We start from the raw sequence: 16,697 nt of genomic DNA on the forward strand, positions 1-16,697 counted from the left end.
CAATATAGGGCATTTTGGTTCTTATCAAATCATGTATTTTCATCTCAATAATAGTAAAATCAAGTAACGGTAGAACATATCTAGTGACAACAAGAATATTTAAAACAACGGTAATCGTTGTGAGCACGTGATTTTTGCCCTATATGAGAATTACTCCCAAAAAATTCAAAATAAAAATAATTTTCCTTTGTGTGCAATTTTTGAATTTTCGTGGCATTTTTGGATAATTATTTATATTTTGTCTATGCATGTTTATTTGTTAAATTAATAAAAATATAAAAAAATATGTCACATTTGCATTTAATATGTAATTCTACAATTAGGAGTAATTAAGTTTGTTTTTTAAAATGAAAAAAATTACAAAAAATAGGCATCTTTTACATTTTTAGCATTTAATGTCCAAATTGTGTTATTTTATTTTATTGATGTTTAATTTTGGGTGATAATTATTATTAGAAGTTAATTAGTATTTTAAGATAATTTTGATTTTTTATAATTTAATTTCATACATTTTAGTTTTATCAATAAGTGAAAGAAAAGAGAACAAAAAATAGACGAAAATCGGATTGGGCCTCTTCTTCAATTTTAAACCACAAGCCCAAGGATACCCAACCTTCCCCTACGACCCGGTCCATTTCAAACCGGGTCGACCCAGTCCATAACCCAAAACCTCACCCCACCCTTTCTATTTTTCATTCTTGAACAAAAAAAGACAAAACCCTAAAAAAAAAACAAGACCTAAACTACCCGCCCCCCCTCTCTTTTTCTTTTTCTTCTCCAAAAAAATACCCCTCCAAACCTAGCAGCCATGGCTGCTCCCCCCTGCCCTTCCGTCTCCTTCCCCTTCACCATCTCCTTCGTTGCCACACACACACACCACACATACACACATATAGCAAACGTACGCACACACACACGAAGCAAACGACCACCATCTCCTTCGTTTTTCGCCTTTTCTGTCTTCATCGTCGCCATCTTCCTCGAGCTCGAGCTCGAGTTCTCATGGCTTCTTCTTCTTCTTCTTCTTCTTCATCGCACAGCCCAAGCCATGAACGCCCAAGCTCCTCCGGTCACGTCGAGCTCCCATGATTGCTGCATTGCGCCTTCTTCTTCCTCGTCGAAGCTCCAAACGTTGCTGCTTCTTCTTCTTCTTCACCTTACGCTGCTGCTTCGATGTCCAGCAACTCTCCAGTTCGTGAGTTTCACAGCCCGCCATGGATGTTGTTGCTGCTGCTTCTGTCCAGCGTCGCCCATAACCTTGCCCAGCATCGACGAGCTTTCATGGCTGCCGACTTCGACCATGGCTTCGTCCAGCTTCGACCATCGTCGCCTCCATAACAAGCAAATCAGTAACAGCTTCCACGATCAGCTGCTGCCTCGTCGTTCTTCGGTTTCAATCCGTCGAGGTCGTCGTTTGTCGTTTTGAGTTCGTCAAGGTTAAAAGAAAGGTGGGTTTTCATTGTTCGTCGAGATCCGGTATGTTGAGGTTGTTTGTTCGAGTTGTCCGTTTCCATTCGAGCTCGTCGTTGTTCATTTCCGGTTAGTTGGTTTAAGTTTCATTTTTGTCCGTAATTTGTTTGATATTTTCGGATCTGAAATTAGATATGTTCGATATTAATTTCATGTTTATCGTTTACTTATTTTCTTCAGTTTGTTTCATTTTTCTTGTTTATATTTATGTAAAAATTGTTAGTTTAATTATAATGTTGTTAGATTTAAATTGAAGTTCAATTAATTATTTTTTCAGTTTGTTTTATTAATTTAAAAGGATTTAGTTTTAATATAGAAGAGTGTTAGTTTAAATCGTTTGAATCCGTCATCTTTGTTGTTTAATATAGATTTAATTCGTGTTCATTCTTTATTTGAAGTTCGTTTTAATCCAGTGATTCAATGTGAGTTTATGTTTTGGTTTTTAATTTTTTGATTTAGTTTGAATCATGCATCTTTGTTGTAATTTTATTGGATTTAATTTGAAGATCAATTGATTATTTGAGTTTAGTGATTTGAATCTGTTCATTTATTTTGTTTAAGTTTAATTTGAATTTGAGCTCATGCTTTGAATATATTTGTTTGTTATTGTTGTTGAATCTGAAAATAGATTTGTTGTTTAAAAAACATTGTTCAGTCAAAATAATTCCAGTTTTCTTTGTTGTTCATCATATAGTTTGAGTTTGTTCATAAAATCTGATTAGGAATTAGTTATAGGTGCTATATTTTGGTTAGAATTGATTAGGTGAATTGGTTATAGCTGACGGGGTAGATTGGTAAATTGCAGTATTTTCAGGGTTAAAATGATAATTTCAGTAAGGTCAGAGGGGTATTTTTGGAATTAAAATTCTGAACAATTATTTATTTTGAGTGCTCTGTCCATTAAGATTAAATAATATTTTAATAATATTAAAATAGTACATGGTGGGGGACAAGACATAATGGTGGGGAATAATGCACTTGTTTAATCAAAAATGGGGAACAAGACATAGCGGGATTGCGGGGCCCAAGAAAAGTTGATTAAATAAGTAATAATTGTATTTTTTATGTAGTAGTGAGTTTGGTAAGAGAAAGTGGTATTTTTTTTTAATTAATTGATTAAGGGGTCTATGATAAGATAAATAGAGCAGACTTAGGAAAGAAAAAAAGAGAGAGAGCTGAATATTGAAGAGAGAAAAAAATTCCGAAAATATTAAGACTTCCAAAAATACAAATAAAAACATTCTGGAAATTAAAAGAGAGAGTAGTATACACCTGATATACAATCTAAATATTATGATATACGGATTCAGAAATTAAAGGTTAAACATTAATTAGTCTTTCAAATCTGAAAAGATTCCCTTGGCTTCTGTCCGTTGTTTGTTATCGGTGTTTCTGGATTTTTATCTTGATTTTAAAATTTGTCACTGGTTTCTCGTTGCTGGTTGTTACTGGTTGCTGGGTGTTGCTGTTGTTGTATGCTATTGAATTTCTGTTGATCTCCCATTTCTTTTGCTTCCAATATCAGGTACACAACTGACACGCTGGTTACTGTAAACTGAAACATGAAGCATGAATACGAAATGAAGAGTTGAAGTTCTGAATTTATTTTAATTATATTCTGAATTTTATTTGTATATATAAATTATTTAGCTTACTCTAATCAGCATCATGTAGCTGTTTAATATATATAGTGGAACATCTGACGATAGCTTAACGGACGAACTATCTATGTATTGCCTAATAAATAAATAAATGGTGTAGTAATTCTGTCTAGTTAATTCATTATTGTTGGATGATTATCATATCTCAAAAAGCATGTTAGCTGATTTAGACTATTCTTAAACATTCAACAGTCAGTCTTGTAGGAATATTGTTTAGTTAAATATTATTGGTCAATTTCAGCATGTAAATGGTCTAGGATTAAAATTAGATTGCCAAGTTTTTCTTTTTAATTTGACAAACTGTGAACATGCCTAGTATAATGTAACTAGGTAGTAACATGTGAATAAGATGGCCCAGGTCCAGTTTTATGCCATACACGTTGGGCCTAGGCCCGCATTGGCAACGGACTGCCCTGCTTGCATCATTTTCAGATTTTACGAATCATATTCGGAACCCAACTATAACAACTCGTAAGCATGTAAATAAATTAGGACATTTTCTCTTTCATTTTGTAGAGACAAATTTAATAGAAAAAATGTAGGCACTGTAGGATTATCCTGTTAAAATAAATGAGATGAGCCTCACCCAATAAAACATATAAGTTGCGGGGCCCTCAATAAAAGGTTAATAATTGTATAGACTTCGGGATCGGTCGTTTAGCAAATTTCACGACCTTACCCAAAAAATAATGATACGCTAGTCGCTTTAAGCGCCCCTTTAACAATTTATTTTCTTAAACTCGGGTGCACATTTATGTGACCCAAATCCAAATCTCAACAGAGTCGAGATATGTCGATAACCACGGGTACATTGATGTGACGTGGTTCGAGATATATTTTCACGATGTTGCAATTCTCGATAAAAATAATAATAATGATAAAAGCGGTTAAAAGTCAAAATTCGCACATATGTTCAACATGTATTATATCAGATAATCAAGCCGAATATAACAGTTGAGCGACCGTGCTAGAACCACGGAACTCGGGAATGCCTAACACCTTCTCCCGGGTTAACAGAATTCCTTATCCGGATTTCTGGTGCGCAGACTGTTAAACAGAGTCATTCTTTTTCTCGATTCGGGATTCAACCGGTGACTTGGGACACCATAAATCTTCCAAATGGCGATTGTGCAATAAATAAATAAATCCCGATTCGATTGTCCTTTAATTGGAAAAAAACTCCCTTCCGCGCCCCTTTGCAGGCGGCGCGGGCGAAAAAGGAGGTGCGACAATCGTCTCAAATAACTATTTCAGTATCATATTGAGTAAAAAACTTATCCCACATGCAACTTAAAATAATCGGTAACATATATTAAAAATCATGTGTAAGTCATGCAAGTTATGAAAATACAAATTGTGGTAAGATTACTACTCACAGTACTCGTGCCGAAATACAAAATGCTTCATCTCGTGCGATTCGTATAAATTCCTCCAATCAATCTATAATTACATAATATCGATCCCATGTTAATTTTCTCATTTAGGCTAAATCCATCACTAATGTAGAATACCTAAATCCTCTTGAGTTTTATATTTCATCATCAATTTGCCGAATATATTTTAATTACTTAATCCACCTAACCTCATTATTCTATTCACTGTCAATCATCTTATTACTACAATTTATTGGCTAATCCTTAGTATCCAAATTTAAAACCAGCAACGGTAGAATGCATTCTTAAGTCCCCAATACTTAAATCATTATTACACAATCATATGCTTTCCTCCTTATTACCCAATCATTAGGTGGCCATTAAATCTTAAATTAAAGAGATAAAATTGTAGTAGCAGAAACTTTATTCCAAAACAGACTACTCCAACCTTGGAATTTCATATAATTTTTATTAAACCATTAACTAATTAGTTATTATAATAATTAGTAAGTTATTTTGCCCCCCAATTATTACCTAATAATTGTAATACATGAATAATAATCACCATCCCAATTATATATACAAATCACGTAAAGCAAGTTTCCAATTTAAGTTGGCAGTGGTTTTTCGTTCAACTGCTGAAAGTTGAGACTAAGCACTTTTAAAATTTCCAATTCCCAATCAGCGAAATCCCTACCCTCTAATTATTAAAGACCACTTGCTCCAACTTAAATGCACATACAAACGAAAGGATATTGATATTAATATACCTGATTGCTTTGATTTCTCTACCAAAGTTCCCGCACAGTGCCAATTTTTCAAACTAAATTAACTGATATCTTTTCTGGTGTAATGCCAACGTCTGCTCACCCTCCTTGTAAATTTTCCTATCTTGAAACCAAGAAGTTAATTCTTTTTCTTATCTACTCCCTAGATCAAATCTGATAGTTACATAAATGGGCTTGGCCCAACTTTTTTTTTTTCGTTTAATAACCTTAGGTGGAGTTACGAAATTAGCCACTGGCCAATTATTTTATACACTATCTGATGTATTATTATTATTATTATTTTGTTAATGATTAATAGACCCTTATTAAAATATAGGGACATTATATAAAAGTTATACTCTTATTTGATATGATATTCGTGGGTAAATTTCACAAATTATCATATAACTATGATTTTTTTCACCAAATGCGTATAACTGTATTTTCTCACACAAAAATCATACTTTCATTAACTCACACAAAAATCATAGTGACCGAAAAACACAACTTTCCGCTAGTATTTTCTTATTTCATATTTTTATTTTTATTTTCTATCTAATAAAAAATAACCTAATAAGAAATGGAGTATATATTTTTAGCCTCTCCCAAAAATAATAGTCAATAAAATATATATTTTTTAATATACATATTTTATACAATTTTTGGCTAGTAATTCAATTAATTTTGACCCACCGGTCAATTTTATTTTATTTTTCTTAAAATAAGAATCGCCCAACCCGACACAATCCAATACACACATATATAAATTAAAATAATACTAAAAATGAACAAAAAAGAAATATGGATAATTGGAGAGCTCTTGAAATAATAATGCTATTAATTTGACTTAAACCTTGAAAGAAAAAAGATAGAAGTATCTTGTTTTGAAGGATTCACTTGTAGTATTATTTAATTTATATATATGGATATTTAATCAGGTCAGGTTGGGTCATTACTATTTAAACGGGATTATTATTTATTAGACATAAAATAAAAAATAAAAAACATAAAACAAGAAAATATTATCGAAAAAGTTGTGTTTTTATGTCACTGTGATTTTTGTGTAATTTAGTAAAAGTTTTATGATTTTTGTATAAGAAAACAAAGCTATATGACTTTACTGAAAAAAAGTCATAGTTATATGACCATTTATGAAATTTACCCCGATATTTGTGTGCAAGGATACATGAAATTGAAAAGAATACTATGCACTGGGACAATTCCAACCTGCTAAATATCATACGATGTTCTCTTGTTTAGCAACTACTAAACGTTTTTAACATTGTCAAGCACGAAATATGTACTATGTGAAAAAAAAAATATACTCCGGAGAGCAATTGACCAGAGGGAGAAATGAAATAACTAAGTGCATTTGCTAACGATACGTGTACATCCAAAAAGTGTGTTCATTTCTTTCAGCAAAAGTTTGAAGTTTCTTTACACACTCAAACTTTTAATAGGCCAATTTGACCTTGCTAGTACATTTTACATATTTGACCAAATATCAGATGAAGAAATATACACAATGTCCTATGGAGGAAGATAGATAAAGCATGACTTTGCTATATCTCAATCAACTTATATCAACAATGAGTCTTCTGTCAGTATGGTTAAGAGCGAGTACTTCACTTTCATTCTTATCCTACTATCTTCTACACATAGCTTTGCACCAGTTACCACCCAGTAGCCAGGTGACTCCTCAGGTCCTCTTACCATTTCTGTTGTATCGACAAAGTGCGACATCTTTGGCGCCCTTGCCGGTGAAGGTGGACCGCCAGGATAAACTGCGGAGTTCAGGTCCACCTTAGCTGGCTTCTGTGGTTGATTTAGTTTCGTACTGAAAGGGGTGCTGATCAGCATTGACATCAATCCTGATTTTCGACATGTGCTTGCGGGCCCCTCCCACTCTGACCGACGGATCTTTGCTGAGGCGACCATCGAGAATCCCAACCTCAGGAAGAGGACCTTTTTCATTCCAATAACCTTCACCTCAAACCAGGCCTTGGTCACAATAGAAGCAGAGTCATCTATTCGTGTTCCACGGTATTCAACGGGAGCAGTGCAAATGTGTGAAAATATGCTCCACTTGACCGGTTCAAAATATCCCCGTTCAACTGGCTCATCGACAGGCTCATAGCTAAGATCATCTGTTAGTTGGATACTTTGAGGAAGTGCTGATAAATGTTGAAGATGGATAGCCAGGTGATCACTCCTTTTACCTTCCAAGTATAACCGAATTCCAGTTACCGGCCTGTTTCCAGAGTCTACCTGCAAATATTAGCAAGAAGAAGGAAAAAAAAAATTACACAGCTGCAACCTATGCACATTTAAAAGGCACTGAAAAAGAACTGCTCCTGCTGCATTTTTCTTATCCCTTTCAAGTGATGGGAGAAAAGGTAAATTTCTTACTATAACTAGGTCTCTCTGCTGATAAACACCAAAACTTCAAAATGTTGCTCTTCAAAATCCGATAAAGAAAAGATTTCTTGATGTTCTTATTCTAACACATGAAGATTTACCTTTATAGTGTTAACGTATAGCCTTGGACCCAACAAAGTAAACTGCAAAGATGGAGAGGATTGTTTCCTGTGACGATGACCAAGAGGAAGATCACTATATGCTGGAGCCCACTGCCGAGGTAACTGAAATTCTAAAAATTGTTCAAGTTCCTCGATTGGCGGTTTATCTGCATCAAAGATCTTTGCTATCAGAGAGATATGAAGCAGTTTTTAGTCATGTAGCTCTAAATGCAAGAAACTGAAAAAAATAAAAATGCAATTGACAACATGAAAACATTCAATTGCTCATCCTAAAACATACAAGGAAGATATTCTTTTATAGAAGTCCTATACGTTTAAACTGCGGGAAGGCTTCACCGAATAGGAGTGTAATAATCACTGCTCTGCTCCCGTGCAAAGGTCAAGCAACAAATGGTAGAATTCATAACCCAGATCATTCAGCAGAAGCTGGTGGCGGAAATTGAGATACACACATGACACATCATAATAATCATTCCCCAAAATGCTTGACCCATTTTCGATAAAAGAGTGCATGTGTGTAAATTTGTTAGTAGTCCGGAACATGAGGCGCTCCTCCTCAGATTTTCTCTTCCTATCAATTCAGTGACGCTTCTACTATTCAATAAACTAACGCACACAGCCTATTCATAGTCCAGAGCATTCTTATAATAATGAAATACAACATTATAGCAATACCTATAACTTAATATCAAACTAGCTGGTGTTAGTTATATCATATATGAATCCTCAATATCTATCTGATTCCGTTAAAATTCCATCATTCATTAGTTTGTTTTTCACTACAATATTCAATAGTTAATCTTTTAAAGCAAATTAGGGTTCCTTAAGGCTCATTTACCCTCTATATATATATTATAGGGCTGAAACGCTGCTCAATAATCCAAATACATAAGAGGGAAGAACTCAAAGTAAAAGACCACTGGCAAGTGATTTATCAATCTGTCTTCATCAGGTAAACTAAGGCTTAGAGCTGATCTCTAACGACAAGATTTCAGCTCTCCCGCTCTGCATATTATTTCCTTCTCATATTTCCAATCCTTTAGTCTGTGGTGCTGGGGTTGGTTATGTAGGTCAAGGGAGAATAGAATCAGCTAGATCTCGTTGATATTTGGATACTCATTCTATTCACAGGAATAGCCAAAAACTCAGGCACACACAACCAAGAGCACCATTTCCACCGCTATAATAAAGCATTGATTGAGAAATAGACATACTCACATCGCAGGTAAAGATTAATTGCATGGCTTAGAAATCCACTGCCCCTTACACCACTCAAAAGTGAAGCAATAGGCACAAAAGACATTGATATGACATTGGGGGACTGTGATACAGTAGGAAGCCACTGGCTATGCCTTTGACCAAAATCAAGACCTCCGCGACGGATATGAATGCTTAGTAGATCCTGCATAAAGAATTCAAATCCAAATCCTTTACAAAAAGCTTATCATCAGAGCAAATAGTGATTCATTTAAGAGGGAACAAAACAATTATTCATTTAAGAGGGAACAAAACAATCTTACATCAGCTTTCGAGTGAGACATAATAGATGGTCTTATTGAGTTTGCAAATGGTAGATGAGGATCTGAGAATATGGATTTTTCATCCTGCCATATGTCAAAAATTGAAACTGCTGTCAGATGATTTATTTTGTTTAATCAATGTAAACATATATGTAATAAAGTTTTACTATGACCATAATGTCATCCATTTTGCTTACTTTTCTTGGAGAAATCCATGGGCATGACATTATTTACCTTTTAAGTCTGTTTGACTAACCCATACATAACTTTGTTCCTTCACAATTTTGGGGCTTCTGGACTTAGTGGTTCAGTTATATTAACAAACAGTACATTTTGATCCCTCAACATCATTTTGCTTGTCCAGCTTTCTGTATTACACCCTCTTGAAAAGATTAACTAGTAGCAAATAAATGTTTCTACAAGATTCTGATTTAGCATTACATTGTATTACTTGGCATTATTCCGACCATGACGTATTATCGTTAAAAAATATGATTTTAAAATTAAGTTTACAGTAGCTCATTTTAGCATTTCAGTAAATTTCAAATCATATTAATAAATCTATTAAGATGAATTAGCCTGTGAAATAGCATTCGCAATCTTAGAAGTAAGCAGACTAGCTTAAACTAATTGGATCAAAGGCAGTTAAACACTCAGAAAGCCCATCAAAGAGAACTAACAAGCAGCATAAGTAATATTAGCCAGAATCTTATTGCTTCAGTGCCAGCTTCATTCTCAATATATATGCATCTATAGAAGTTAATATATTTGAATTATCGCTTATGTAGTACCCTAGTACATGGCGTGAACAGCCATAAAGCACATCAATCAACGTTTCATCAGTAAAATGGGTTAACTATCCTCCTAAATATTTTGGAAGTGACAGAATTAGTTTTGCAGGCAAAACACATCCTCAACTCAACAAGCATTCCAGAATATCTAAGTTTGAGTGTATACTCGTAGTCAGGCCTTAAACAATTTCTTCCACAATTGTATGGTAAAATAAAATGAAATGTTAAAGAATCTAGACAGCAAACATAAAAGGGAGTTGAACTATCGAATATAATATAAGTTATGTGATACCTTTGGTTTTTCAGAAGATTTAACAGAGTTTCGCATCTGGCATCCATTTACGTCTTCTGAAAATTTCTCATCAGCTAATTGCTTAAGTAATTTCTGCACCTCCATTGGCTGAAGAGTTGAATTCTGCAGCTGCTTTATGTGAATTACATCCTTGCCTCCCATCTTTACCCCGACAACAATATGGGTGCCATATTTTTCGATGAACCTGAAAAATCATGTTATCGGCCTCACAGTTAATAATTTTCTACCATTTTCAATATTAGTTTACAAAAGCAAAGTCAATAGCAAGTTGTGTTCCATCATGAACCAAGAGAAGGGACAGAAGGTCAGAGTGAAGGAGATAAAATCAAAATCAAATGCACTAAAAATAAAAAAAATTCAACAACTGTCTTAAGATAACAAAAACACTGCTGTTTCTGAGTCCAAATTTCAGGGCCATAATGACTCTCCTACAGTTCATAGGTCATTCTTTTTCCATTCCCTCATAAATTCGCTACTTCTGCTGGATAGAAAAGGCAGAAAGCATTGCCGGTGGTTTTGGACAGAAACAGATAGGATAGAATCTTCTCCTTCTTCGACTTACATAGGAGGAGAGGAAAGAAATCAAACCAAGAAACAAAAACATTCCTCTCATAATATCCTATTGCAGTTCACCAAACAAAAGAAACTCTCCCTCCCTCCTTCCCTCCCTCCCTCCCCATATCCATCCTTTTGATCTTCTATTCTTTTCCTTCCTTTCCTTAGTTTCCACTCAAACACTTAACGCATAATTACAATACAGGAAAAATGTTTTTGTATGAAAAACTTGCAGGCGTGCTAGTTCAGAACTTTCCGAATCCAATTCATCCTACATCCAATCTCATAGAGGAGCATGTACCAGATTTCCTTGAGATTTTGAACGTACACAGATTTGTATTTATACTATCCTGATGGACAACAAAATAGTTATTCAAATAACAATTGAGCGAAAGGTCTTACTCTGCAAGCGCAGAAGGATCCCACGAAGAAGGCACATCTTGCTTCACTTGCTCAGATAGTGTTAGATGGGATCTCACTAACTCAATATTGTACAAGGTAATAAACCAACCATCAAAGGCAAGAAGCTTTGTCGAAGCTGCATCCTTTTGCCAGCATCCCTTATGACCAAACATTGCATTAAACAAACCAGAAGGTATCTTACCAGACAAAGATAACTCCTGATTCAATTGTTCTGACATCTGAATGCAATGAGCAGACGATAGGGCCGAGAGATTAGTCATAAATACACATCGAAGTAGAAAACATTAGATTGAATAATCAAAAAAACACATACTTCATTGAGTTCTGCGAACAAGTTTCAACACTAATCTAATAGGCACCAAAAAATCATTTTACCAAACAGTTATTAGATAGAAAGCATGATGATAGCTCATAGACAATGCAGAAAAGAACTAACAATCCACCGTAGGAAAAGGGAAGATATCTCTTAAATTATTTAAAAGGAAAAAAAAAAGGGGAAAGCACTCCGCAATCAGCATAGATAAAACATGAGCTTCTCACTTAACAAATCCAATTTCTATATTCGATTTATTACTGCTGGATTCCCACTGATGACGAATCTCCCCAATTGTTAGAAATAGAAAGAGTATGTACAATTTTCAATACTTTCCTTAAGCATTCTAATTGGATTAGATGAATATCAATGGATCCTTAACCAGTCTTTCGTTGAACGATAAGTAACTACAAGTGACAGAGGATGAAGATTTAGATAACGCAAAAATCCAATATTTAAAAATTGAATCTAATCCTAGAAGGAACGTCACGATGTAACTACACAATGAGAATGTCTATAACCCCATACTCAAGCAGTTTATGTATCCAAACAAGTTGACTGGCCCTGCTACAGCATTTGCGCGTTTAGATGCTATTATCCTACTATCAAGCTGATTAGCTGCCAAAGGTATTTTATCCAGCAGTAAAAGGATTGGCAAAGTTCCGGAAGCCAAAGAGATTGATGTACTTAGTTGTCATACAATAACCAATACTTCAAGAAGTCCTATTTAATGGCCAAATCAGACCAGATACCTTCACATGCAACTCCGCAAACCAGGCAAAACTTTATCCAGTAGTATATAGCTCAACGCCTCTATCCAAATTGTGACTAATTGACCAGAATTTCCCTAGTACCTACATTACTTTTTCATCAAGTATGAGACTTGAAATAGCAACACAAATGACACTTTTTCTTTCTGTATGCATAAGCCAATCATCGAGGAAAATTAAATTTAACCTTCCCAACTCAACTAGATAGGACGAAATTCACAAAAAGATTCAATTTTTTCCCATTTTGAAGCAAACCTAGAAATGAAATTTCAGGCAAACCATTAAATGAACTGATTAAAAAGTACAAGCTCTTCATTGTCAATTTTACTGTTTTCCAGCAAATGAACAGCAGCCGCAAAAATTCAATTACCCAAATCCCTTAGACCGATATTAAACGGTTAGAGAAAAAATAAATAGCATCCATACCAATAGACCGATATTAAACGGTTAGAGAAAAAATAAATATAAAAAGACATGCCGAGAAAAAAGCTGAAAAAAAGAAACTTACCTGACTAAAAGAGAGAGCATCAGAGCGAAACCTAGTTCGTTCACCTTTATCGCACTTGATTGAAGTCGAAACCTTTGAAACCACCACCCCACCTGGCACCACTAGGTCCTTGGTCGACTTCTGATCAACCTCTATCAAACCCGACCCGCTTGGACCGGGTTTACACGCCGTCAACCGGATATCACTCGTCAAATCATAACCGAACCCGATCACTGAGACGGCTTTTTCTGCTGCCGCTTGTGGGTCCATTCTACTACCAGGATTAAACGCCATTTTTTTGGCCAAGAAAATCCAAACCCAATTCGAATTTCCTAAAAGGGTATCAGAATCTGCTAATTTTTATTACAGTAATTCTCTTCTTCATATGAGTCTTGCCTTTTTGAGTGCTATTACAGACTTTGAGCTGGAGAAACAAGAAAGCTAGTCTCTTTCTTTTCTTCCTTTTTTTGTCTTTTTTGTTTTCTTGTGTGTAATGACAAAAGGGACCTAGCTGGAGTGGGTGGGTTGTTGAATGGAGGGGTAATTTTGTCATTTTATTGAGTTTAAATATTGGAGAAAAGTCAGGGCTGACGGCAAAGCCAGCTTTTTCTTGGCGGTGGTGGGTAAATTATGGCGTGTTCGAAGTAGTGGAAGTTTGACTTTGACTGACAGAAGATGGTTTCGGTAAATTCTTTGACAAATGTGAAAGGGAGCTAGGGGATCAGCGGCGGCTGGGCCCTACTGACATAGCGGGTAGCTTAATCATTTTGTTCTTTGTTTAACATGCCAATTACTCGTTTTCACACACTTTAAAGAAAATTTTAATTTTTAATTATAATATCTTTTATATAAATTATTCTTTATTCATTCTCGTTACTTTTCATTTTAATTTATATGATGATGTTTAATTGAGTTGAGGGTTTCAGGGGGAAATTTTTTGACACGTTAACATATAGCATATCGAAAATATCATTAAAATCTAGTAATTATCAATATATATTGTTAATTATATAAGAGAATATTAGTAACAATGAAAATATTAGAAGTAGATCGGAGAGTACTCAAATACATAAAAACGTACATCTTTTCATAATGGACTAAAAGAATGTCATGTATATTCTTTTTGTTGCATTATTGTAAAAGAATTTTTTGACCAAGTATTTGTTTGTTTTGTAATGAATATTAGGGAATACTGGCAATGACTTCTCCTGTTATCACGTAAGTGGAGAAGCAGAGTCAAGTCACGGTACAAATGACAGTTGTGGTTACATTTACTGTATATAATTAGGGACAATCAAGGACTTTTGTAGTCCTCACAAAAGTTTTCCATAAAATATAAACTTTTTAATTAATTACTTTTAGGTCTTGACCTTATTTTTTTTGTTTTACGGTTTACTTCTTAAACGTTGCCCTATCTTATTTTTTTTTTGTTTTTCGATTTTTTATTCGGTGTCCGATATTTATAATAGAGCCCGATTAATTCGAATTCGCGTCGTGTAAGGCTCATTTGGAGGAAGCTCTTTCTACCAAGAATTTTTTCATACCCGGGCTCGAACTCGAAAACCTTGATAAGGAAGGAGCAGCCTTATCCACTACACTTTATTTTCCCTGTTACTTTCTTCTATTGATCTTATCTATTAACCTGAAAAATAGTAATTTTTTCGCTAGATTCTTGTTTCTTGTCGATCTCTTTCTCCTTTTCATTTGTTGCTTATTATAGTTTTGTACATGTAGGCCTTTCTTTTACTTTTTATTTGTATTATAAAATTTGAGAATTTCTGAAAATTCTTTTATTTATATTTAGGCATTTCTTTTACTTCATATTTAAACTTTAATGAGCTCATATATGTTTAAAAAGATAGTGTTATCTGTCATGATCGAGTTATCTTCAAAATCTCTCGTGTGGTTAATTTTAATTAATTTTCTAAACACAAAATAAGTTTGGTTGGATCCGGTAACGTTTTGGTTCAAATTCTTTATTTTTCTTAAAAGTTCACTAAATATCTATATTTTTAATTTAAGTCAGTATTATCAGTCATGATCAGGTTATCTTTAAAATCTCTAGTTTGGTTAACTTTATTTAATTTTCTAAACACAAAATAAGTTTGGCGGATTTAGTAATGTTTTGATTCAAATTCTGTATTTGTCTTAAAAGTTCACTAAATATCTATATTATTAATTTAGAACTAAATAACTTTAAATTAAGATTTACAATTCATAAACTTTAAATTTTGGCTCCGCATGTGATTTGAAGTAAAAAAATTCCTCAAAATGAAAGTTAAAATATTAAAGAAGTGAAATGAAAGTTTTACTTTTATATCTTGAGTTTGGTCCCGGGCTTCAAAAACTAGTGACTAAATAAGAAACTAAATTTTATCATCGGAAAAGGGCTATTTCTACTTCGCTACTATTATTTATTAGTTATTTGTACCCCCATTATACTATTAAACCCTTTCTATCCCTGACGTTAATGTTATAGATAAAATTACCCTTTCATTAACGGACCCAGCTGAAACGGACACGTGGCTCAATCTTAAGACACCCAACCCTTTTTCTTTCTTTTTTTAATTATCGCTTGATTACTCATTTTTACACCCGATTTTAACCCGATCCATAACCATTAACGGGTTCATTCAAATAGAAAGGCTTAAGCCCTTTTCTCTCATTTTACACCCAAATTAAGAGACCCGTTCTTTCTTCTTACTCCATTCCCAAATCTTAGGATTCATGGTATCTCTTAATTCTTTTGCCTCCTCCTCCGATTATCACCAATAAATTTGTAGTTGGTTTCTTCTTGTTTTGCTCCATCTGTTATTGCAAGAAGATCATTTAATTTTCTCATTGTTGTTCCTGTAAATCTGTCATTTAATTTCAACAATGTCACAAGATAGTTGTTCGTCTCAAGAAGTTGGTTCGAAGAGGGGGTGTTTATGCGGTATGATTGTGCACTACTTTACGGCTTACACTCCTTGCAACACTGATCGGAGAAACTACAAATGTCCTAAACCTGATGTTGTTAATTTATATAATTATCATATTGTGATTGTTCAGTTCTTTTCTAGATTGAAATCATTTGAATTATTTTTCCAGAAAACTTCCTTTGGTTATTTCGAATGGGTTGATGAAGTATTATCGGATAGAGTTGTGACTGTTATTTGCAAGTTGAAGTCGCAATTGGATGTAGTTAAGGTTGAAAGATTAAAATTAAAAAAAAAAGTTGAAGCAATGGAGGCCATAATTGAAGTTGGAGAGACCGAAACAAGCATGTTGAAGTCGATGTTGGATGCGGCTTATCTCGAAAGGGACTTATTGAGGAATAAAGTTGAAGAAATGGAGGCTACAAATCATTAGAAAGGACCAATTCCAAGAAAATGAATTAGTTATTTTGATATCATGGGTCCTATTTGGTACCTTAATTGCAGCTTGTTTGATGAATTAAATGATATCTAGTATTGTGGTATTTTGTATTATGAAGTTAAGTTAGGTTGGGATATTTAGAGCAATGTATTATATGTTATTTTGTTGGGTGAAAGATGAAATTAAATATTTTTATACCTCTTAAACTCTTCTCTAAATCTGTAGGCAGTGGCATGAAAAAATGTAGTTGCTTATCATAGTTTCTTGCCTTGTATTACAACGACAACAACTATTACTTAAGCGTTTTGACTTTGTAATTATTACTTGAGACTACATTTGTGTACTAGCACAAGTTTT

General features: G+C 34.1%; 1 protein-coding gene and 1 long non-coding RNA gene across 2 annotated transcripts; both read right to left on the reverse strand.

The window, feature by feature from the left end:
* Positions 1-2,767: 2,767 nt before the first annotated feature.
* LOC142175351 (uncharacterized) lies at positions 2,768-5,414 on the reverse strand. The gene is made up of 2 exons (XR_012704359.1): positions 5,275-5,414; positions 2,768-4,571 (listed from the first exon to the last, which is right to left on the reverse strand). It is a non-coding gene; the product is annotated as an uncharacterized LOC142175351 (long non-coding RNA).
* A 1,245-nt stretch (positions 5,415-6,659) lies between these two features.
* Positions 6,660-13,501, reverse strand: LOC107789400 (MACPF domain-containing protein NSL1). Its single transcript, XM_016611196.2, has 7 exons — positions 13,005-13,501; positions 11,393-11,631; positions 10,415-10,619; positions 9,332-9,415; positions 9,030-9,213; positions 7,791-7,957; positions 6,660-7,539 (listed from the first exon to the last, which is right to left on the reverse strand). Exons 1-7 carry the CDS (start codon positions 13,275-13,277, stop codon positions 6,850-6,852), a joined length of 1,842 nt encoding a protein of 613 aa, XP_016466682.1. The 5' UTR covers positions 13,278-13,501; the 3' UTR covers positions 6,660-6,849.
* Positions 13,502-16,697: the final 3,196 nt, after the last annotated feature.

This window comes from Nicotiana tabacum, chromosome 3 (assembly GCF_000715075.1).
Source record: "Nicotiana tabacum cultivar K326 chromosome 3, ASM71507v2, whole genome shotgun sequence".
NCBI lineage: Eukaryota > Viridiplantae > Streptophyta > Magnoliopsida > Solanales > Solanaceae > Nicotiana > Nicotiana tabacum.